This window comes from Meriones unguiculatus, chromosome 19, assembly GCF_030254825.1.
Source record: "Meriones unguiculatus strain TT.TT164.6M chromosome 19, Bangor_MerUng_6.1, whole genome shotgun sequence".
NCBI classification, from domain to species: Eukaryota; Metazoa; Chordata; class Mammalia; order Rodentia; family Muridae; genus Meriones; species Meriones unguiculatus.
The window spans coordinates 8015903-8038698 of record NC_083366.1 but is presented as its reverse complement, the minus strand read 5'-3'; the positions used below and the strand labels follow the sequence as shown (position 1 = coordinate 8038698).

At 42.2% G+C, this 22796-nt stretch overlaps 1 protein-coding gene across 16 annotated transcripts in view; it reads left to right on the top strand.

Annotated features, from left to right (window-relative positions):
- The first annotated feature begins 2197 nt into the window (after positions 1-2197).
- Mllt10 (MLLT10 histone lysine methyltransferase DOT1L cofactor) overlaps positions 2198-22796 on the top strand; it is a 137613-nt gene continuing 117014 nt past the window's right edge. For 4 of the 16 annotated variants that reach the window (XM_060373023.1, XM_060373022.1, XM_060373021.1 and 1 more), the window contains exons 1-3: positions 2930-3159; positions 3319-3478; positions 7753-7832. In XM_060373023.1, coding sequence (XP_060229006.1) covers positions 3319-3478; positions 7753-7832 — 240 coding nt within the window. In that variant the 5' untranslated portion in view covers positions 2930-3159. Of the gene's footprint in view, positions 2623-2914; positions 3186-3318; positions 3479-7751; positions 7833-15100; positions 15259-20671; positions 20861-21281; positions 21333-22796 lie in introns of those variants that run through there. The other 12 variants (XM_060373019.1, XM_021631055.2, XM_021631054.2 and 9 more) reach the window with 12 other exon arrangements.

The following is a 22796-nucleotide window of genomic DNA, read 5'->3' as shown; positions in this document are numbered from 1 at the left end:
TGATTATGGAAAAGCAAATTTGAAAAGTTGGTGTCTAGGTTAGGGACTAAAGAAAATTATAAGAAGATATATTACCCATGGAGTGAAAATACATTTTCCCATTATAGTAGGGTTAGAGGTTACATCATAAAATACTTTACTTGAGTTTTTTGTGGTTTGCCTCAGATGATTAGTTTAGAGAAAATAGATGAGCCAGTACCATGTTAGACACTATTATGTGAAGAAGAATATTGAGACAATAGGCTTTTCGTTCTTTCCTACAGGTACAAGATGTATGTGGATTTGGGGAATACGGAATTGGATTTAGGTGTTAACATTAATATTAAAGTCCTTTTCTAGAATGATATTCTATCAATCACATGGCAATTTAATTTTTATATCACTATTTTAAAAAAATGTACTTGAACTTTAGCAAGTATGGCAATTACAAGTTTTATCCATCCTGAGACCTGAGGACTAGCGTATTTAGCTAAGTGTTTTATTTTATGCATATTTGCAGTATTTGATTTTACATATCTCATAAAGGACCAATACACTTTTTTTTCCTGCTATATTGTCTATATCTAAGAGTTCCTGGTACACAGTGAATGTTCAGTAAATATTTACTGAGTGAATAATTCAGTGCATATTTGAGCTGTTTTATTGTGCCTGCTATTCTTTCTTTGTACTTTATATTATAGAAATACACTAAATATTGTTCTTTAGACATATAACAACAAAAAGTTCAGTATCTGGTACATGAGTAAAAATGAAATGCCCTATTTATTTCCAACATTTTTCCTTATTTTCATGACTCACCATTATAGAATGTTAAAAATCAGTTTTAAATAATTTGAATTCTACTGTCAACATGTTTGCATTTATATTATCTTTTGCAAAATTTCTGCTTCAGATAGTATTATGTATATATATATTTGGTATAAATTGTGCATATTTTCTATCTTTTACACATCATCCATTTTCCCATTTTTTTTTTCTTGGCAAATATCAAAACTTCATATAAATGATAGTGGGTTTTTTTTTTTTTGTCTTGAAAAGAGCAAGTATTTACCTACATCTATTAGGTGTTACAGAATGAGGGAAGATACTTCCTCTTCTTTACATACAAATTAATTCCATCACAAGAACTAAGCTCCAATGCATTAAAAATAAAATGAATGTATTTTTAAATAATTTAGTGCATTAAGGCTTGACTGCAGTGTTTGAGAAGTTTCACATTGATTTGAACCAAAATTACATTAAGAGGCAGAGCAGGAATTAGATATTGAACTGATCTCCTTTGTATAAGGGTAAAGATAAAATATTCGGTACCGTTAAGATAAACAAAACAGTATAATTGTCTGAAGACTGCTCTAGCTTTATACACACTTCAAGGTTATGTTAAAAGCGTCAGTCATTGGAAGTTCAGAAATATATTACCATACCCTCCTAAAAATGTCATTTTACTAATCTGTATTCACCATTAATAATAGTAATATTAAAATAAATAAATTTTAAATAGTAATATTAAAAGAGAATTCTCAGTTTTGTCTCCATTTAGAGTGCACTTTCTTGCTATCACAAGCTTTGGTAAATTCCCCATTAATGTAGGTCTCATATAGCTTTTGAAACATTTGAGTATATTTGCCAATAGATGTTTGCACTGTGCTTTATCTATTATTATTCTTAGACTTTTAGCAATTGTCATCAAATAGAAAAAGAACAACCACGTTATTTTTTTGAACTCTTTTAAACTTAAATTACTATTTTCTGGGAAGCGTCTCGAACTTGGGGTCTGCTAGCATTGTGGAAGTGCATTTTCCAGACCATATTATATTGTTAATTTCTAATAAGCCCCTTTGTACTTGTAATTAACCAAAAGCTATGAAGTTGCCTTGGAACTAAGTTTGTCATTTAAACAATCTATCCACAATTCCCATTTCATGCTAAACTTTAATGACTGAACAGTTTTTGCAATCAGTATTGGGTACACATGGAGAAAGGATTAGGGAGACCGATTTTTTTTTTTTTTTTAGCTTAAGAACTACTCAGCATCCAGCTAATTAATCTGCTCACACTAGTCCAATCTATATTCTATTAGTTTATGAGGAGGGAGCTCCCATATTTCTCAAAGTTAAACGACATCACATTTTCAAAGTAAATTTGGAGAATGGAGCTAGATCAGGAGTCCTCAATCAAAACTGGACACCACGCCGCTGTGGTGTCTCCTGTGGTGACAGGGTGGACCCTGGGTTCCTCGCCCCACAGCTGCATTTTCCAGAGGCCTCCAGGAGGCTGCTGATGCCTCCTACCATTTGTAGACCGCCCAGCTGTACTGCAGTCTTGGGGCGCTGGCTCAGACCGTAGCCCAGCTCGAGCTTCTGACCTGCCTGTGGTGCACTTTCATTTGTCCCGGGGGCTAGGCCGTGCGCAAGTGGGCGGTAGACCTGGTGCCACTTGCGCTGGCCCAACTTTGGGAGGGACCCAGGACATGAATTCAGTGCGTGGCGAGGCCGCGACAGGACTGTGCAGTTGGCGCGGCCAACTGCAGGAAGCCATGCTTCATTACACCCCTCATGGAGGCTGGCACCCTCTCCCGACCATTGTTACCCGCGGGCCAGTTCCCGAGGCCCAGGCCGTCAGGTAGGTCCCCGGCGCCGCCCCCGGCCCCCGGCCCGCGCGCCCCGGCGCCCGCCAGGCGAGGGCGGCCTAACGTCCGGCCGGCGCGCGCCCCGCAGGCCCCGGCACACTCGCTCCGGCCGCGCCGCGCAGCCGGCTCCCTCGTCCCCCACCTCCGCACACCTCGGCGCCGCCGAGCGGTGCGGGGGAGGGGAAGGCCTGGAGGTAGGCAGGCAGCGCCGCGGGCCGCGGCGGCGCGCACGCAGGCCTCGCCTCCCCGGGCCGCCGCCCTCACGCCGGCCGCAGGGCGGGCCGACGCGCACGCCGGTGACGCTCGGAGGAGGAAGCGCCGCGCCTTCCCCTCCCGCGCCGCCCCGGGCCCAGCGGGAGCCCCCCAGTGCGCCTGTGCGAGGCCTGCTCGATGATGTGTGCCCTCCTCGGGCGGCGGCGTTAGCGGCGGGGTGGAGGTGGGGAGGGAGGGCACCGCGGAGGAGGAGGCGGAGGCGGTGGCGGGGAGGGGGGGAGTCAGCAAGGACATGGCTCCTGACTCCTGTGCGGAACGTGAGTGACTGAGCGGCAGAGCCCGAGTGAGCGAGCGGCCCGGCGGGCGGGCGGGCGGGGGCCGGGCCGGGGTGAGGGGCCGGCGGGCGCGGGGGCTGCGTGTGGGGCGCTCTGGCGGCTTGCTCGTGTTTGTTAATGTGCCCCCCAACTCCCTCTTAGATGGTCTCTAGCGACCGGCCCGTGTCACTGGAGGACGAGGTCTCCCATAGTATGAAGGAAATGATTGGAGGCTGTTGCGTTTGCTCAGACGAGAGAGGCTGGGCCGAGAACCCGCTGGTTTATTGCGACGGGCACGGCTGCAGCGTCGCGGTGCATCAAGGTAAACACCCCGCCAACCGCCCGCCGGGCCGAGCGGCCCGCTCCCAACCGTCACCGCTCCCCTCCCCCTCGGCGGCAACTGCCACCGCCGCCCCTCCCCCGGCCCGCCCCGCCCCGCCCCGTGCGCAGGCCGCGGAGCCCGGCGTGGTCGCCGCGGGCGCGGGCCGGGCCCGGCCTGGGGGAGCGCGGGGCGTGGGGCCCGGGCTGTCATGGGATCCCGCTCTCGCTCCAGTGTCCATGGGCGGCCGCCTGCGTCGGGCCCGGGGCCGCAGAGCCCGCGGCGGCCGGGGCCCCGCGCCCGGGCAGGGTGGGGGTCACCGGGCCGGCGGGGTGGCTCTGGGAACCGCAGGCCTCGTCCCCTCCCTCCGCCAGCCCCCGCCCCCCCCAGGCCTGCCGCAGTGTGGCAGGGGCCTTCCTGTGGCCCTGCCGCACCCCGGCCCCGGGCCTGAGACCCCGCTGCCCCGGCCACCCGGCGCTTCTGTGCAGACGGTGGAAGGTGACCGTGGGGGAGGGTCTGGCTGGTGGAGCGCAGAGCTGGCCAGTGGTAGCACAGCCTGTCTGACACCAGAGAAGAGGCAGGGGTGGCAGTGCCCCAAGAGACTTGGCAGATTCTTAGTTTATTTTTTGGATATTACCATTGGGTGAATGCTTTGATAGCCCCCCGCCCCTCCCCCCAAAAAAATCTGGGGAACCCTAATAAAACATTTTTTTCTGGCTAGTGAAGTTTCTGACTGTCCATTTCAAGTAGTTGGGAAATCCAAGACCAAAGACTAGGTGATGTTTTTGGCGGCTCACTGTGTAGTCCCCTGCCTGTCCACCCTTCCTTTTTCCGAAGCTAACACTGAGCGGTAGAAGTTTGTGTTGCTTTGGATAGGGTTTTGCTGTGTAGCCCAGGCAGACCGCAGACATGCAGCAGCCCTCCTGAATGGAATTTTAGCCATGCACTACTATTTCTGGGTTACGCTGAGGTGAAGAGAAACCCAGGGCTACATGTGTGATAGCCAAGCACTCTGCCATTTGGGCCATGCCGAGCCTCCAAAGTACATTTCTTTAAAGGAGTTGAGTATTACGGTGTGTGCGTGTGTGGGGGGGGGTCACTTAGAGAAATGGAGAAGATACTGAGAGTAACTGGAGGTTTTTTTTTTTTTTTTTGGTTATTCCTGGATTCTTTTAAAGGAGAAAGTTCCATATTGTCCTTGGTAGTAATTCCCAGAATTATAGCTAAGGTCAAGTGCAAAAAGTATCAAAATATGATGTTTACTCTTAGTTTTAGTTGGTGTGTTTACTACAGTCTGTAGTTGGGATACAAAATAATGGTTATGATATTCTCATACATATATCTTGTTATACTTTGTATATATTTTTCCAATACCTTTTCCCTTCTGCTTTTCTATCTTGGGGCAGGGCATATGGTGAATTGGATAGTAATTAATTTTTGTTATGTAATATCTCTCCTTGTTAATACAGAAAATGTCTTTACTTTTCCCGTCTAGAGGTGCTTCCAAATAAAAGTGTGTTTGGACTCTATGCTGTTTCTTTTTCTTTTTTGATGCAGGGTCTCACATAGCCCAAACTCAAAGTTGGTATATTAACTAGGCAAGCCTTGAATTCCAGATCCTCTGCCTCTACCTCCCAAGTGCTGGGATTACAGGTGTGTGTTCTTACGGCCCTAGTCATTGATGCTGTTTCTGACCGACAGGACATTTTTACGTTGACATACTCACACATTTAAAAGAGATTAGCCTGGGCATGGCCACGTATGTCTATGATCACAGCTCGTGGAAGGGTCAGGCAGGAAGATCCTTGTGAGTTTGAAGCCAGCCTGGACTAAATTCAGGACCCATTAAGTTTGTAGTTGAGTTGAAGCAGGTTGTAGCACACACAAAGCCCTGAGTTTAAGCTGTCACTTGGCATGATGCCTGTGACCCCAGTGTTCTGTGGGATCAAGTCCTCAAGTCCGTTCTAGAGGTTGCATAGCCAGTTTAAGGCCAGTCTGTGCTATGTGACACTCTGTCTTCAAAATAAAAGTTTAGGGCTGAGAGCTGGCTCAGAGGTGAAGAGAACTGGCTGCTCTTCCAGAGGTCCTGCGTTCAGTTCCCAGCACCCACATGAAGGTTCATAACCATCTAAAATGAGATCTGGTGCTCTCTTCTGGTGTGCAGTCAGAATACTGTACACATAAATACTTCAAAAAAAGTTTAGCTTTTGATATTTAAAAGTTCTGTTGATTTTTATTGTTTCCCAATATTTTAAGACATTTTCAAGCTTTTGCTGATCAAAATAGAAGTTGGATGAGTTTATAAATTCTTAGAAAAAATTAAATATGAGCATTAAAACCAACTTTTGTAGCTAGTGAGTTGGATCAGTGGGTGACCAGAGTTTGATTGCTAAGACTGGAGTTGGAAGGAGAGAGCTAGCTCACTTTGGCACACAGTTGCCCCTATAACATACACCCACCCCGCAGCATTTCTCTACAGTTCTGGCTGTCTTGGAACTTTGTAGACCAGGCTGGCCTTGAACTCAGATCCGCCTGCTTCTGCCTCCCAGTATTGGGTAAAGACCTGTGCCACCAGCGTTCTGGTAGAACATCAAGTTGCTAAACAAAACAACACATGAAGCCTTTTCTACCTTCTCCACCTTTCCCGCCTGTTTTCATGCTCAGGATCAGACTCGGGATTATGCTGGACGCGCTGTGCAAGGAGCCCTCTCCATGGATTTTATAGACAGTCACTGTGACCCAGTCTGGCTTGGTTCAACCTGAGTGCCCAACTTAAAAAACAGAACAAGGAGGGGGCCAATGTCTAGTAAAGGTGTATGTTGCTAAGCCTAATTACTTGAGATCAGTTGTTGGACCTACATAGTAGGAGGCAACAGACTTCTGAGAGTTGACTTACACGTGTGTGTGTGTGTGTGTGTGTGTGTGTGTGTGTGTGGTAGAAACTCAACAGTAAATGAAAACAAAAGATGATTTCTTCTTTAAACGTGAGGCTGTGGATTAGGTATGTGAAACAGTACTTGTTATATAAAGGTTTTGAATTTTTTTATACAGCTGTGTTGAGATACAGTTACATACTGTGTAGTTCACCTGTTCGGAGCATTTATAATCCAGTGATCTTTGGTATACTCAGAATTGTGCAAACATTACCACAGGCTGTTTTAGATTCTTTTTATCATCCTAATAACCTTTGGACCCATTAGTCATTTCCTGTTTCTCCCGCCAGGTAACCACAACTTTGTTTATAAATTTGCCTTTTTGGATATTTCACATAATTTTGTGTGTGTATGCTGGGCATTAAACCCAGGTTCTTGAATATGCTGTGCAAGTGTTATATCACAAACTATCAATTTATTCTTTTGATACAGTATCAAATAGCCTGGGCTGGTTTTGAATTGCTCTGTGGTAGTGGTGACCTTCAACTTGTGACCCTCCTGCCTCCATTTCCTGAGTGCTGGGATTACAGGCTTGCTCCACTAAGCCTCGGTTTGAGTGGTATGGAGATGAACCCAGGGCTTCATACAGCCTACCTATGCTTTGCTCTACCAGTTAAGCTACAGCCTAGCAACTCACAGAGGAGTTTGTTCTGTCTGATCATCTTATTTTTGCTTCTTTGTATGCTTGTAGTCCTACTACTTGTAAGAGACTGAGGCAGGATGTAGTCAGTGAAATCCTGTCTCAAAGAAACAGGAAACACTTGGTAATTAAATGATAGTTAATGATTTTCCATTTATTTTTGCACAAAACTTGTGATAAGTTTTTCGTAATCACCTATAAAACATAACCCAATATGCAATTAAAACAAACAAACAAACCTAACAGCATTTTGACTTATTTGCAGACAGTTGTTGTGCAGTTCAGGGTGACTTGAATCTCATGGTCATCGTTTTAGCCTCTCAAGTTTTGTGATTACATACATGTGCTACCACACTAAACACTTTTGGACTTTAGCAGAAATAACCCAAAAGGTTAAGTCTTTATTTTTTTCAAGACAGGGTTTCTCTGTTGTAGCCTTGGCTGTCCTGGACTTGTTCTGAAGACCAGGCTAGCCTGGAACTCTCAGAGATCTGCCTGCCTCTTTTACTATGTTATTTAAGTATTTATTAAATACGTCCTAAATACTACATAAGATAGTTGTTGTTTTTTTTTAATAAAGTAAGTTGAGAGTGTGAGAGTTAGTTGATAGGGTTTATAAAGATTGTTTTTCCTTAGTCCTCAAATATAAATATTTCATTTTCAAATTTAAACTTTTTTTTGTTTTTGTTTTTGTTTCCCAACAGCTTGCTATGGCATTGTTCAAGTACCTACTGGACCATGGTTTTGCAGGAAATGTGAATCTCAGGAGAGAGCTGCCAGAGTGGTAAGGACTGTTTACCAAAAATATCAAAATACTAAAGTAGTTTAGGATGCCAAATATTTAATATTGACTTCAAGTTTTAAACTGATTTTTATAAAATCTGAAAAAGAAATCGTGTGTGTGTGTGTCTTTGTGTACAAGTGCCACTGGGCACTTTGACATAGGAGATTGAGTTGTTTATTTAATTTTGATGGTTGAACTCAGGCCCTATGCATGCAAACACTATGCCACTGAACTGTGCCCTCAGCATTGTGCCCAGGGTCTCTTTGCTAGAGCTTTCTTTTTGCTATTTCTGCTAGGTTTAGTAAGTGTAAGGGACAGACTGTAGGGCCTTAGTTACTCTCATTCTTGTTACTATGTTTGTGCGGTGTTAGTTAATTTTGAGTGTTCCTTGTTTTCAAGTGTCTTAACATTTTTAACAAGGCAACAGGAATTTTTTTTTTAACTTAACTGATCACCTTTATCAGCACTTTGACTTTTTATGAAATGTTGGTTTATTTTTGGCTCCAAGAAGGTGTTGTTATTTTTTTAATTTTTTTCCCCAGTAGTGGAAATACCAGCTTACTAGTTGCACGAAAGAATAGCCAGTTTTCACATGGTAGTTTCTTCCAACGTTTACTAGAGAGTTTTGCCTGAAATTAGAAAACAGACATTTCAACTTCTCTTCCTAGGCATATGGCAAAAGTAGAAGTTTTATTTTTGCCTTGGGTCACTCTGAGTGAATAGATGTTCTGGCCCAGGAGCTAGTATAGGATAATGATTCTCAGTTGATTATGTGTGAGAATCCATTGTAGCAGAATTACAGTTAATTATTGTACTGTTAACTAGTAGGACTTAGCAAGTGGAGGATGAAGAAGTCAATCATGCAGATTTCAAGAGTTTAGGAAACGTAGTTCATCTGGCAGCTGCTTACGTGTGTGCAGGAGGGTTGAAAGTCTCACTCCAGCAGAGTCGGCAGTGTGTAGCTATAGTTCCAGGGCCAGGTGGAGGTAGGAGGTCAGAAGGTCAGAATCTTGGCTGTGTAGTGAGTTCTAGTTTGAGGCTAACCTGGGCTTCAAGACACCCTGTCTTCAGAAAAAATTTTAAGATTTGAAATATGGAAAGTCTGCTTTTTGCCTTTTTTTCTTTTATCTTTAGGGTGGATAGGTCTCTTAGCGAATGAGATTAACTTGAGTTATTAGTCAACACTAATAGTGAAGTGAGGAGGCCAAAGCAGGAACATTTACAGTGTGTTAAAAGATGAGAAGAGATAAGGCAGTACAGTAAGGTAGATAGAGATACAGTTAGAGGAGAAGTGCTGGTTGGGATGTGGTACCTCAAATGCCAGTTGTTTGTTTTTAATCCCTTTATTTTATGGAAGTGGTCAAAATGTCAAGAGAAATATGGTAGTTATATTGGGAGCATGTTTTATTTATCTAATGTATTTAAATTGGTGGGATGTGGGAAACCATTAAAAAGAGGCATAGTCTCTAAATTCCTATAGTGACAAATGTGAGATAGAACGTGGGTTCTAAGTTTATATAAGCAAAGTAGAACATTTTATTCTAAGGATATGGAACCAAGAACCTTAATATAGATGAGAACTTGAACTAGCCCTGTTACCTCTTCTTTACTGCTTGTCTTTGTAACAATTGTCTCTGCTTCGTAGTGATTAGTAGTTAACTTCTGTGTAGAGGATATTGTACTAAATGTTTTACCCCAATTCTGCTGTTAGTTGTCAAATTCCTGAGGCAGTTCTCATTTTATAGATTAGGAAGCTATAGTTTTAAAGGAAAAATTGCAGTCTGGGCAGCCATTAAACTGCTCTCTGCTTTCTTATATTGCCTCCTGTGGAGAGAGATGACTACGTATCTCTGTTGCTTTTCACGGTTCTGTCCTTCCCAGTCTCTTATTAAGACAGGTCTTACTATGAGCCCAGGCTGGCTCGCCTCACAGTGTTGAGATTGGTGAGGACTACCCTAGGTAGTGTACAACTAAAAAAAGTCTTTTGAATTTTTTAGAAAACAGGTGTGGGGTGGTGGGGAGGGACACGGGAAGAGAGAGAGGTGCGGATGAATATGTATGTGTGCAAAAGAATGGTTTAGAGGGGACAGTCATTGGATGTCAGTCCCCACCTTTTGACTTTTTTAAGACAGAGTGTGGTGGCACATGGCTTTAATCCCAGCACTCAAGAGGTAGAGGCAGGTGGATGGATCTCTGTGAGGCCAGCCTGATCAGTATAGCAAGTTCCAGGATAGTCAGGACTACATAGACCCTGTCTCAAAATCCTAAAAATGAAAGAAAAAAAGAAGGGTAGAGTTAGAGCCTCTTGGCTCCACATACCAAGCTCGCTGGCCTGTGAGCTCATCCAGCTCTGCCTCTTCCTCTCTCTCGACACTTGTTGGGCTGGCAGGTGCTTGCACTCTGAAGCTGCCTTTTGTGTGGGTTGGGATAATCAGAATAGAGGTGGTCAGAGCTGATGTGTGGCACTGTGGCAAATTCTCTTAGACACTGAATTGTCTCTCCAGCCTGTACCTCCTGTCCTAAGAGCCTGAAATCTCAGTCTGAATTCCATACTCTTTGCTAAAATTGCTCCAAACTGGTTTGACTTGGATGAGGTCAAGTTGCTCAGATACCATTAGGGAACTCCGGATTAGAGATGGTTTACTTGTCAGAAAAGGAAGAGTTGTAAGTTGGCTCTAAGTATATTGACAGATACTGAGTAATAGTGATCCAGAACGATAAAGCAGCATTTTCAGAAAACTACAGGAATTGTACAGCACTGAACTGTCTCTTAAGCCCTAACGTAGATTTTTTTTTTAAATGTTTATTTATTTACTATGTATACAATGCTCTGTCTTTCATGTACACCTGCATGCCAGAAGAGGGCACCAGATCTCATTATAGATGGTTATGAGCCACCATGTGGTTGCTGGGAATTGAACTCAAGACCTTCGGAAGAGCAGCCAGTGCTCTTAACCTCTGAGCCATCTCTCCAGCCCCCTAACGTAGATTTTTATAGGCAAGTTTATTTTCTGCACTCAGTTACTGAGACCGTGTTTCAAGCATCCTCTTAAAAGGAAAAAATACAAATAAAAGATTAAGTTGATGTTTTTATTTTTTATTTTATTTTTCCCCGTCTGAAGTAACTTTTTTGTTTTTGTTTTTCAAGACAGGGTTTCTTTGTGTAACCCTAGGTGTCTTGGAACTCCCTTTGTAGACCCGGCTGGCCTCAAACTGACAGAGATCCGCCTGCCCTTATCTCCTGAGTGCTGAGATTAAAAGCAGCCACCACCGCTGTTGCCTGGCTTAACTTTTATTAATTTACTCTTTCAGGCCATCTGTATTTCAGTGTTTATATTATCATACATACACACCAGTGAGTATCTGTATAATTTGTATTGTTTTACAGGAATGGCGGCCTATGTATTAAGAAAAATGTTGGTGATTAAACCCAAGGCCTTGGACATGCTAAGCAAACCCGTTATCAATGAACTGTAGCCACAGCCCTGTCCTTGCTAGACTTGAACTCCTGGGCCCTTACTCCTCCTGAGTAGCTGTGACTACAGACATAGTGATGCTGGACTTTGTTCACTCTTTTTCTCTTGTAGTGCTGGGCATTGAACCCAGGTCCTCACTGTCTGACCCTTGAGTTACACTCCCAGCCCGTTGGCCTTTAATTTAAAGTTACTTGGTGTATGTATGTTTAGGGTTACTGTGAAAGGAAGATTCCTTTTATATTTATATTTTTGATTTAGTCTTTTTTATATTTAAGCCTTTCATTATTTTGCTTTTGTACGTTTGAATTCTGGGATAACAGCTGTGTAGCTGGAAGGTTTCATTCTAGTCTTCTGGTGTGCTTCAGTAGACAGTTGGCCGCTTATTCTCTTCAAGGCTTGGCCTTTTTCCATCTGTGGAGGAACATTGTTTTTAGAGGAGTATGGTGCCTGACACCTGTAATTTCAGCACTTTGGAGGCAGAGAGGCAGGTGAGTTAAGGTCTGGTAGTACTACACAGTGAGTTTCTTGGGTTACAGAGTGAGACCTTGGACTCAAATTAGGAAAAAAAAAGTACTATTATCTTCTTTATTGTCTTACTCATCTTGGTCCCTAGGTTCAAACTCAGGTTGCCAGGATTGCAAGCTAGTGCCTTTACCCCTGGAGCCATCTCTATAACCCTAAATTTAAAAATAAGAAATCCTTTTTAAAATCCAAGGCTAAGCCAAGTTGGTGCCTGATCTCTGGGAGGCCAACTTTGTCTACAAAACAGTCCAGGGCAGCCAAGGCTACACAGAGAAACCCTGTCTTGGAAAAACAAACAAATCCGAGGCTAAATCTTTGTCTATCTTGTAATTGTTTCCTCTTAAAATTCCATATAGTTAAGCTGGGTGTGGTAGGCCACACTTTAATCCTGGTACTCCTGCAGAAACTGGAGGAACTCTTGAGTTTGAGGCCATCTATGTAGTGAGCTCCAGGACAGCTAGAGCTATAGAGAGAGACCATGTCTCAAAAAAGCACCAAAAAAGTTCCTTATGATTAATATATATGGTAGTGTGTAAATTGAGTTTTTATCATCCCCCCCCCGTCTCCTTTTCATCACTCTTGATCTTCCCTGTGAATGTGTGTGAGTTGCTGGAGAGTGAACTCAGGACCCTCAAATCCATGCTTTGCCACATTGCAAACACTTGTCTCCTTTCCTGAATGTGTGTTTTTTTGTTTGTTTGTTTTGTTTTTTCATTTTTCCTCCCTCTCCTCTCCTCTTCTCATTCCCCTTTTCTTCCTCTCCTCTTTCACTTTCTTTCTTCCCTCTGACTGTTCCCCTTTTTTGTCTTACTCTATAGCCTTTGTCCACTTGGAACCCATTGTATGACCTATTGTCTTTAATTTTGGAGGCCATCTTGCCTTTCTTTCTCAAGTGCTGAGATTATAGCCACACACCATTGGTTTCTAATTATTTGTGAATATTCTTTCAGGATTTAGTATCCCCTCCCCTGAGTGCTAGAGATTGAACTCAGGATATCTCTCTGCTTAGGCATGTTCTGTATCATTGAGCGTATCCAGACAGGATATCAATATTTTCTTTCTACCCAGTTTACTTTGATACTTTGATACTGGCTTATTTTTTTAGTGATCATTTTTGTAGCCAGACCTAGCTGTCCTATAACTCAGTCTGTAGACTAGGCTGGCCTCTATTCACCTGCCTCTGCCTCCCAAATGCTGGGATTAAAGGTGCACAACACTGCCCGCCTGGCACACTCTTTCTTACGTTGATGATTCGTGTTAGCGAATCTTGAGTTGAGTCAGCGAAAAGTTTTGGATTTTTTTTTTTTTATAATTTCCTCTTTTTTTTTTGGTATGCTTTTGAGTTTGGGCCTTGGAGCCTTGTATTAAGTGATTTCAATTTTTATTTAGTATTAGGTATTTAACTTTTATTTTTCTTTCGGTATTTTCAAGTAGTACCTTTGTTTTTTTATTCTTTAATAGTTGAAATTCTGTTGAGGTTTTTCTTATTTTTAGTTTTCTGAAATATTGTTTTGTTCCTAGGAAACTTCCCCTTTGTAGAGTTTGTTTTGGTAGTGTTACAGCGTTGTTCATAATTTCAACTCAAAGCCATCATTTCAAAATTAAGTACATTTCTAATGACTTGTGGCTGCTGAAATTTGACTATGTAGAATTTAGGCATTTCCTTTAGTTCTTCACTTTTTTTTTTTCACTTTAAAAAAATAAGTATTGGCTGCTTTTTTCTTTTGAGACAGGGTTTCTCTGTGTAGCCCTTGACTGTTCTAGACCAGGCTGGCCTTGAACTCACAGAGCTCTCTGTCTCTCTTGAGTGCTGGGAGTGTAGTACTTGCTGGCCTCCAACTCATTACATAGATCAGGCTTGTCTTGAACTGTCTCGGTCTCACCAGTGCTGATATTACAGGTATGTGCCACCAATCCTGGTACTTGCCTAGATTTCTTTTGGTTTACTATCTCCAGAAAGTCACACTTCAGTTTTTAGGACAGGAGAAAGAGGAGAAAGTGTGTAAGTGGAGAGAGAGCTTGATTTGATTGCTTTTCAGGTTTTATCTAGTTCTTCCTGATTGCACCCTGACTAAAAGAACATTCGAGGCCCATCACTGAACACATGAAATTTTCCATCCTGCATTAGCTGGTATCTAGAGTTTCTCCTTTTTTTCCAAACTCTGGAATATGTGGTGGATTAATTTTGAACTTGTCTTACATATAGCTTGTGCAGTCTGGGTTCTTGTTGTGGTGCTGGTCAAGCCTAGTGCCTGCTGCATGATAATAATACACACTCTAGTATAGAGCCACGTTCTTGTCTTCTTTGAAGTCCTTGTCTGTCTTTTTCCTGTGGAATGCCCAGAATTTTAGAGCTGTTGTTGTCTGCTGTTTTATACCTGTGGCTTCATTCCTTTCTAAATCTTACTGTTGTGATTCGATAGACACTTGAGGAAGAGAAGGTAGCTTTTAAGTGAAATGAACTACCTAGTCTACTTTTCCAGCTGTCCTCCAACTTGAATCCTCCTGCCCTCAGCCTTGTGAGGACTGATATTATTGGCATATGCGACCACTTCAGGCTTCTTTTGAGGTCGTCCTTTAGGAGTTAGTGGCTGATGGCTCCTAGCTTCAGTTTGTCTTTTCGACATGGTTTTTCCTGCCCTTCTCACACGACTTGGAATCTTCCCTTTGGTTTTACTTTCCTTTTACATGTTCACTGTTGACCTATTCCCTATCATTGGCAAACTTCGTGGAAGAATAAACAGTAATAAATAGTAGTTGATACTATTTATTTATACTGTTTGTCCGCTGTCTTCAGGTTCTCTTAGCTTAAATGGTTGAGAATAACTACTTGTCATTAAATGATAGCATTTAATATCTACTTTTGCTGTTCACACTTTCATCATGGGCACTGTCTCCTATCCTTATTGTCTTTTGGTGACCATTAAATAAAGTTCCCTGCATAATACATTTTTTTGGTCACTTAGCATCAGAAAAAATGATCACCGTTGGGGATTTGGGAACTTTTCCTCCTTTTTATTAGATACATGAAACACTTCCTGTTTTTCTTTTGTCCTAGCTACTAGGCAGCCCAGAATTAAATCTGGTCTTTAGTTATATTAGCCAAATTAATCTCACTAGTATTTTTTTTTCATTTTCCTCTTTCCATGGTGGTTAGGACTTCACCTCTTTTCTTTGTTTCTCTGCATGTTGATTTCATTCTCTTATACTACAGACTCTCTACTACATGAGGCTGGAACCATGACTGCTGGCAGCTCTTGGCTTTCATCTTCCCAGCCCTTTCCACCAGGAAAAGGGGCTCTTTTGAAGAATCCTGAAAGGACTCTGGTTGACCTGTCTTGGATCATGTACCCACCATCCCTCTGGCTGGAGTAGGGAGGGTTCTATGAATTGCCATCCTCACTAGAACTACGTAGTTGGAGTCAGGGGTAAGAGCAGTTCCCTGATGCAGGTGGGTGGGCCCTACCTGGAGAAAGGAATACTGTGAGGAGATGTGCAATAGGTGTTTATCATTCTGGCTTTCAGTACCTTTTTAATATTGTGTAGGTCCTTCATTGTATACTGGCTTAAGTACTTTTCTGAAAAATTTAAGCCTCAGTACAGAGTGTATTCATTTACCATTCAAACTAGTATATTTGGCTTTTAATTCTTTCAGACCAAAACCAAAACAAACAAGCAAACCCCAAAACAAAACAAATCTAAACAAAAATCTAGTGTCAAAGATCATTCAAGTTTCTTCATGACTTCTTAAAAGTTGCTGTTTTGTTTTGACCTCAAAATGTGTTTCAACATTGCCCTTTTGGATTCCTTTTGGGATATATATATATATATATATATATATAATTATTATATTTTTTTTACGATTAAGTTTAAGCTACGTAACTTTTTCTTGTCTGTTTATTTGATTATCTCATTTTCAGGGAACTTTAGATTGTTAGTATATAAGCCCATATATATATATATAGATATAGATATATGTATATTGGTCTAGATATTGTAATAGTTTTATTTAGTTAGTTATTTTACATTTTGTGTTGGGGTGGGTATGTGCCTGTGAATGGAGGGGCCTATGGAGACCTGTGAATGGAGCTGGAGATCCAGGCAGGATGACCCACTTGGCATGGAAGCTGTGAATTGAACGTGGATCTGCTGCAAGGGTCAGGGTTAGAACAGTACTCTTTGATGGCTGGGTCTTCTCAGAGATTTATTTTACTAATGTCTTGTCATTATTTAAGTTCCATAATCCTCACGTTGCTCCCTTTCCCTTGAAAGTTAGCATGGGGGATTTTGAAATTATGGTTTGTGTGTGTGTTTGAGGTGGTGGTGGTGGCTGCAGCGGGGGGGCGGTGGTGGAGTGTTGTTTTTTCTTTCAAATACACTTGATCCTTGGTATGTCTTGGTTTGAGCCACCTTCTTGACATGTAGTCTAGACTGGATTTGAAGTCATGGTCCTTTCAGTTAATATTCAGAATGCTGAGATTATGGATCAGAGACATTTACTTTGGCTCTTTTTTTTTTTTTTTATTAAACACAGTTGGAATTTAAATGTTTATTTATGTTTATTGTGTATGTATGAATGTTTGCCTGCAAGTAAGCGTATGTACTTTGTTCGTGCATGTTACTCATGGAAGCTGTTAGAGGGTATTGGATCTACTAGAACTAGAGTAAGTATAATTGTGAGCTGTTGTGTGGGCACTCAGTCATCTTGCATAACCCTTTTATTTTGGTTTGATTGTAAATTCACATGTAGGTTTTGTTTAAATATTTACATTTGTGTATTTTGTGGTTTTTTTTGTGTATGTGTGTAGGCAAATCAGGATAGATTGTAGGAATTGGCTCTTTTTCTAACGTGAGTTTCTGGTAATTTAACTCAGATCTTCAGAGTCTGTTGCAAGAACTCTAACTGGCACCACAGCATGCAGTTTAAAGTGTTATGCAGGTGCCCAGTAGTTAAGAGTGCTTCCTGCTCTTGTAGAAGACCTGGGTTCAGTTCCCAGGCTCTTGACTGCCTAAAACTCCAGCTCCAGAGGTTCTGACGCTCTCTGGCCTGTGGGCGCCTGTGCACATGTGGTGCAAATAAACTCAGGCAGGCACACACATAGACAAATAAAAAATATATTTTTTAAAAGAGGAAAACCTAAATCAAAAATGTTAAAGTTTTTTCTCAATACTAACATCTTGAAAAATGGGAAGTAGGACCCGTATACGTTACACAGTGAGACCCATTCTCAAAGCAGTGACCAAACTCCAGTATATTTGACTATCAAGGCTCTTATTGAGGTTTTCTTTTTTCATTTTTTTATATTTACATTTTTTTAAAATTAGAATGTTGGAGGATTTTTTAAATTATAAAAATTAATTAATTAATTAATTAGTGCTAGAGATTGAACCCCAAGGCTTCAGGCAGTTGTTCTGCAACTGAGTTATAGCCTTGTTTCAAGTTTGTGTGTTTGTTTTTCCCTTAAGACAGGTTTTTTTGTATAGTTCTGGCTGTCCTAGAACTCACTCTAAAAAGACCAAACTAGCCTTAAACTCAGAAATCTGCCTGCTTCTGCCTCTTGAGTACTGGGATTAAAGGCATGCACCATCACTGCTTGACCCTTGGTCCAAATTTCATTATTATTATTAATTAAATTACTTTTTTGGAGGCAGGGTCTTTTTCACCTGTCTAGAACTCCTTATGTAGGCTTCACCGGTTTGATTTAAACCTGTGGCATGTATTCGTGACTGTTGCTTGACTGATGACGTAGATGCGTTCTGCAGTGCTTGGTTTAATATTTATTTGTTTGTACTCCTCCCTCCTCCCCCCCCCCCGCCCCCAAGAGGGTTTTCTCTGTGAAGCATTGGCTGTCTTGAAACTCAGTCTGTACACCGAGCTGGCCTGGAACCCAACAGATTTGCCAGCCTCTGCCTCCCTAACCCTCCACGGGGCGGTGGAGGGGTGTTGCTTGCTGGCTTGTTCCTCTGGTTGCTCCAGCCTGCATTCCCATAGAACCCAGGACAGCCAGTCTAAGGTGGTACCAGCCACAGTGGCTCGGGCCTTTCCCCATCAATCACTAATTAAGAAAATGCTCTATAGGCTAGTCTACAGCCCAGTCTTAGGAAGGAGTTTTTTTCAGTTGAGGCTCCCTCCTCTCCTAACTGTAGTTGGTGTCAAGTTGACATAAAACTAGTGAGCACACATGTTTCCCAAGTGTACAGTGTTTGGTTTAAGCAATGCCACTTGAATGAATGTCAGGCCTGACCATTATTAGGTATTAGACAACCACTTCTCTGGAGAGTACTATTTCTCTTACTCTCAGCGTTTCTCAGTTGCTTGTAGTTCATGGAGATTGAGGTCTTGTATGCTTCCCCTGCCTTTCCACTTTGGCATGTCTGTCATCGTTGTTAGGCCCACTTTTCAGGCAGTCATGTTGGTGTGGCTCTATGGGTGTAGCTCCTGGCACTACGAGGAGACACAGAACCTCCTTGATCCTCTGGGTCTTAGAATCTCTCTGCCACTCTTCCACAGTGTTCCCTGAGCCTTAGGTCCTGAAGTGTTTGTAGATGTAGCCATTGCATGCACAGCTATGCATTGTGACTGGTGGTTTTTAATGTAATGGTCTGTCACTGTTGGAAGCATCCTTTTAGTCTTACGTGTATGAATGTTTTGACAAGTTATGCATGTAGTGCCCATGGCGCTAGAGGAGGGCACTTGGTCCCTTGGAACTGGAGTTAGAGATGGTTAGAGATGGAGTTAGAGCAGTGAGCTCTGTTTTTTACCCATCTCTCCAGTTTGGTTTTTTATTTTTCTTCTTATTCTTTTTTTTAATTTAATATGGGAGAGAAATTTTAGTCTAATACATGATTATTTATTTATGGGTTATCCTTTTGGTGTTAAATTTAATAGCTTTATAGCTTCATCATCTTTTTGGTTTTTTAAAATAGGGTTTCTCTGTGTAGGCTTGGCTGTCCTGGACTGGCTTTGTAGACCTGGCTGGCCTTGAACTCAAAGAGGTCTGCCTGTCTATGCTTCCTTAGTTCTGGGATTAAAGGCGTGTACCACCTCTGCCTGGCTACGTTTTACCTTTCTTGATTCTGGTAGTAGATGTTTATTTGGGTGCCTTTTTATGTATGTTTATAGTTTTTTTCTTAAGATTTATTTTTAGTTTTTATTATGTGCGTGCACATGTGTGTTTGTCTGAGTGTTTGCCATGTGTATGCAGGTATTCTGGAGGCTAGAGGACATTGGCTTCCCTGGAGCAAGAGTTATAGGTGCTGTGAGCTATGCTGTTTGGATGCTAGGACTGGAGTTCAGATGCTCTAGAAGAGAGCAGTCTATGGCTCCAGCTTTTCTCTCATGTCTGTTAAACATGGTCTCGCCATGGAGCCCTGTGTGGCTTGGACCCTGCTGCAGAAACCACACTGGCCTCAGACTTGCAGTGGCTATCATGGCCTTCCCCCCATGCTTGGATTAGAGATGAATCCCACATCCCTAGGTGTACTTGAGTCTTTTTTCAGACAGGGCTTCTCCACGTGAACTTATTTATAATTTTAACCAGATAAACATAAAGAGAATATAATAACAAACCTTTTAGCTTTTTGATATCATTGTAAAGCTAATTAGAGTTCACTTTTTAAAGTTCCCTTTTGTTTCACTCAGGTTATTGTTACTGGGAGGCGGGAGAGGTGGGTCAAGGGTGAAAAGCACTTTTTGCATAAGCGTAAGGGTCTGGGATTCCTGGCATTCATGGAAAAAGCCAGGAATGCTAGGCCCAGACTGGAAGGCAGAGTTAGGGGACCCTTGAGGTTTTCTAGTCAGATAGTGAGCTCTGGGTGTTTGGTAAGAGGCCCTGCCTAGAAACATGGAAGGCCATAGAGGAAAACATGTGGTGTCAACCCCTGGCTTTCATGCTTTCATGCTTACGTGCATGTGTGTGCCCACGCCAACCCATATTTGGAAATACATGCATATTTCACACCACATACAATTACTTGATTTCACATGCTGTGTATCAGTTTTTCCTGTTAAGTCGTTTGATAGTCATGCTTATAATTTCAAGTTTTTGTTTACTTATTTTAAAGCAGGCTCCCAGGTAGTCCAGGCTGTCCTCTTCACCTCAAAGGCTAGGATTATATGCATGTAGCATTAGGGTTGATTTTGTTGTTGTTGTTGTTGTTTTGTTTTTTGAGACAGGGTTTCTCTGTTGTAGCCCTGGCTGTCCTGGACTTATTCTGTAGACCAGGCTGGCCTTGAGCTCACAGAGATCCACCTGCCTCTGCCTCCTGAGTGCTGGGATTTAGTCATTATAACTGTTTTAAAGGACTTGTCTAACATTTCAATACTGGTTTGATTAATTCTTATTTCATTACAGGGTAGAATTTCCTGCTTTTCTATTACTCTTAAAACCTTTTTCCTGTGTGTGCTCTGTGTGTGTGTGTGTGGGTGTGTGGGTGTGTGGGTGTGTGGGTGGGTGGGTGGGTGGGTGGGTGTGTGTGTGTGTGGCTCTGTGCAGAGCTTGAGGATGTACATGCCACAGTGAGTACTTGGAGGAAAGAGGACACCTTTTCAACTTTTGTGGGTCAGTTCTGCCCTTCCATATGGGTTCCAGGTGTTAAACTCAGGTTACCAGTGTTGCACACTGAGCAGCCTTCCACACGCCGGTTTCTTTTCTTCCCCTTACGATGTGGTGTTCTGGCTTTGAGGAGTATGTGTTAGTCACTCTGTGTAATGTTAAACCTTGTTCCCTCTGATTCTTCTGGCCTTGGAGAGGTCCTTCCCTGTAAGTGCTTATTTGGTATTCAACTGAAAGTTCTAGAATGAGCCTTTGTAGATCTCTTCATTTCTCTCTCTCTCTCCAGCTCTCTACTCAGTGCTGGTCTCCCTTGTGAGCTCTAGCCACCTTGGCTTCCTTGGATTCCCAGCTCCGTTTCCTCAACTTGGGGAGACCACAGGCCCTGTCTGGGTTCCTCCTCCCTGTTCCTCGGCCTGAAAACTCTCCCAAGGCAGTAAGCTGGGCACTCTCGGGGCTTGTGTTTCTGGTCTCCAAGGTATCATTGTCTTGTTTCTTGTCCAGTATCTTCAGTGCTGTTGTTTTCTTCATTTTGTTATGCTTTATTATTTCATGTAAGAAAGCTGAATCAAGCATCTTTTATTCACTGCATCTTGATTGGAAGTCATGTCACTGTGATACTTTGGGTGTCATTGTGAGCAGTTGAGCATATTGAGCATGCTGTGGTTTGTGTGTTGACCTGAATTCTGCTCAGAGCTTTAGCTTCTTTAATATCTATCTAGTTTAATTTGCACAAGGTTTTCATGTGTTGGAGATACTGGTCTTTGTCAGAGAAATGTTTTATAAATACTTCTTCAAATCTGTATAGTTTCACCTATTTATTTTCATTCATAATTGTACCCTTAAGCAGAAATAATTAAATCTGATGAAGTCTAATTTGTCAGTGTTTTCTTTTATAGTTGTTGCTTACTGTGAGCTAAGACACTTTGCCTAACCCTGAAGTCATGAAGGTAATTTCCTTTAAATTTTTTATTTTTGCTAATTTATATTTAGGTCTATGACACATTTCACATATATTTTTTTTTTGTATTCAGTTTTTATATATGGCTATGCAGTTACTTTTGAATGAAACCTTTCTTCACTGCATTCCTTTTATAGAACATGCTGTATAATTGAGACCCACTTCCAGAACTTTACCTTCTTCAATTGGTCTGTTCATCTAGCCTTATTTTTTTTTATTAATGCTTTTGCAAATATTTGTAACTTTAGTATAAATCATGAAGTTAAAATTGCAAGTCTTTTAATCTTTTTCTCTTCAAGAATGTATAGTAAGTTTACATTCTGTATAAATACTAGCTTTTCTATTTCCTCAAATATTAGTTAGATTATATTTGCTTTGGTCTGTAGATCAGTGTTAGAACTGACATATTAACAGTTTTGAATCCCGGTAATTGTGTGTGCGCGTTTGTGTGTGTGGGTGTGAATGTGAGAATGTGAATGTATATATGTATGTAACTTGGACACGCCCCCTGGAATTACAGTTGTGCAACACTTTTTTTCTTCCCCTCAACCCCCAGACAGGGTTTCTTTGAGCAGCCCTGGGTGATTTGGAACTTAGTGTGTAGACCAGGCTTGTAGTGCTCATTTTTAAACACTATTTTATTGGGCTTCTTTAAAGCCTTTCCCTTCCAACCCTCCAACCCTAGGTAGGAGAGAGAAGGTTAGTGGGGAGAGGGGACGCAGAGCCCTTAACTTATTCAGGCTGTTTAGGGTCAGTGGGCTCTTTTAGGGCTAACCCACTCTCTGTCAACAGCAGATGCAACAAGCAGACTCCTCCAAGCCACATTTCTGTCTCCTCCAAGCTGCCACATCTTCTGTTTCTGAGCGCTCATATTTATAGTCTCAGAGCCCTAGAACACGCTCATCTCCATGCTGCCTGCGGCAGGCCGTTACCAGCTGTCAGAAGCTATGCACGTGCAGTTATCAGCTATGGACGCACTAAAGCCCAAACTGAAATCCCACAGTTGGGATTAAAACAAAAACATATTTATATAACATAACTGTTTTTAATGTAAGCCTAGCCTCAAGCTCCACCTGTGTCTACCTTCCAAGTGCTAGGATTAAAGTGTGTGCAACCCTTTTTCCTGTTGTTTTCTTAAGGTGGGTCTCCATATATAGCCTTGCATGGCTGACCTGAGGCTCAGCCTTGTGGACCAGTCTCTCCTAAGAGATCTGTCTGCTTTGCTTCTAGCTCAACCTTATTTTTGTTTTGCTTTCCTTAGTTATATTGTGTGTATGGAGGTGAGAGGACAAGTTGTGCGAGTCTGTTTTGTCTCCCTTCACTCTATAGGTCTTGGGGATCAAAATTAGGTCATTTGTCAGCAAGCACCTTTACTTGCTGAGTTATTTCACCAGCCTTGGCCCTATTTTTTAAAAATCTATTTGTGGTATAGCTGGGTGTGGTGGTTGTGCAC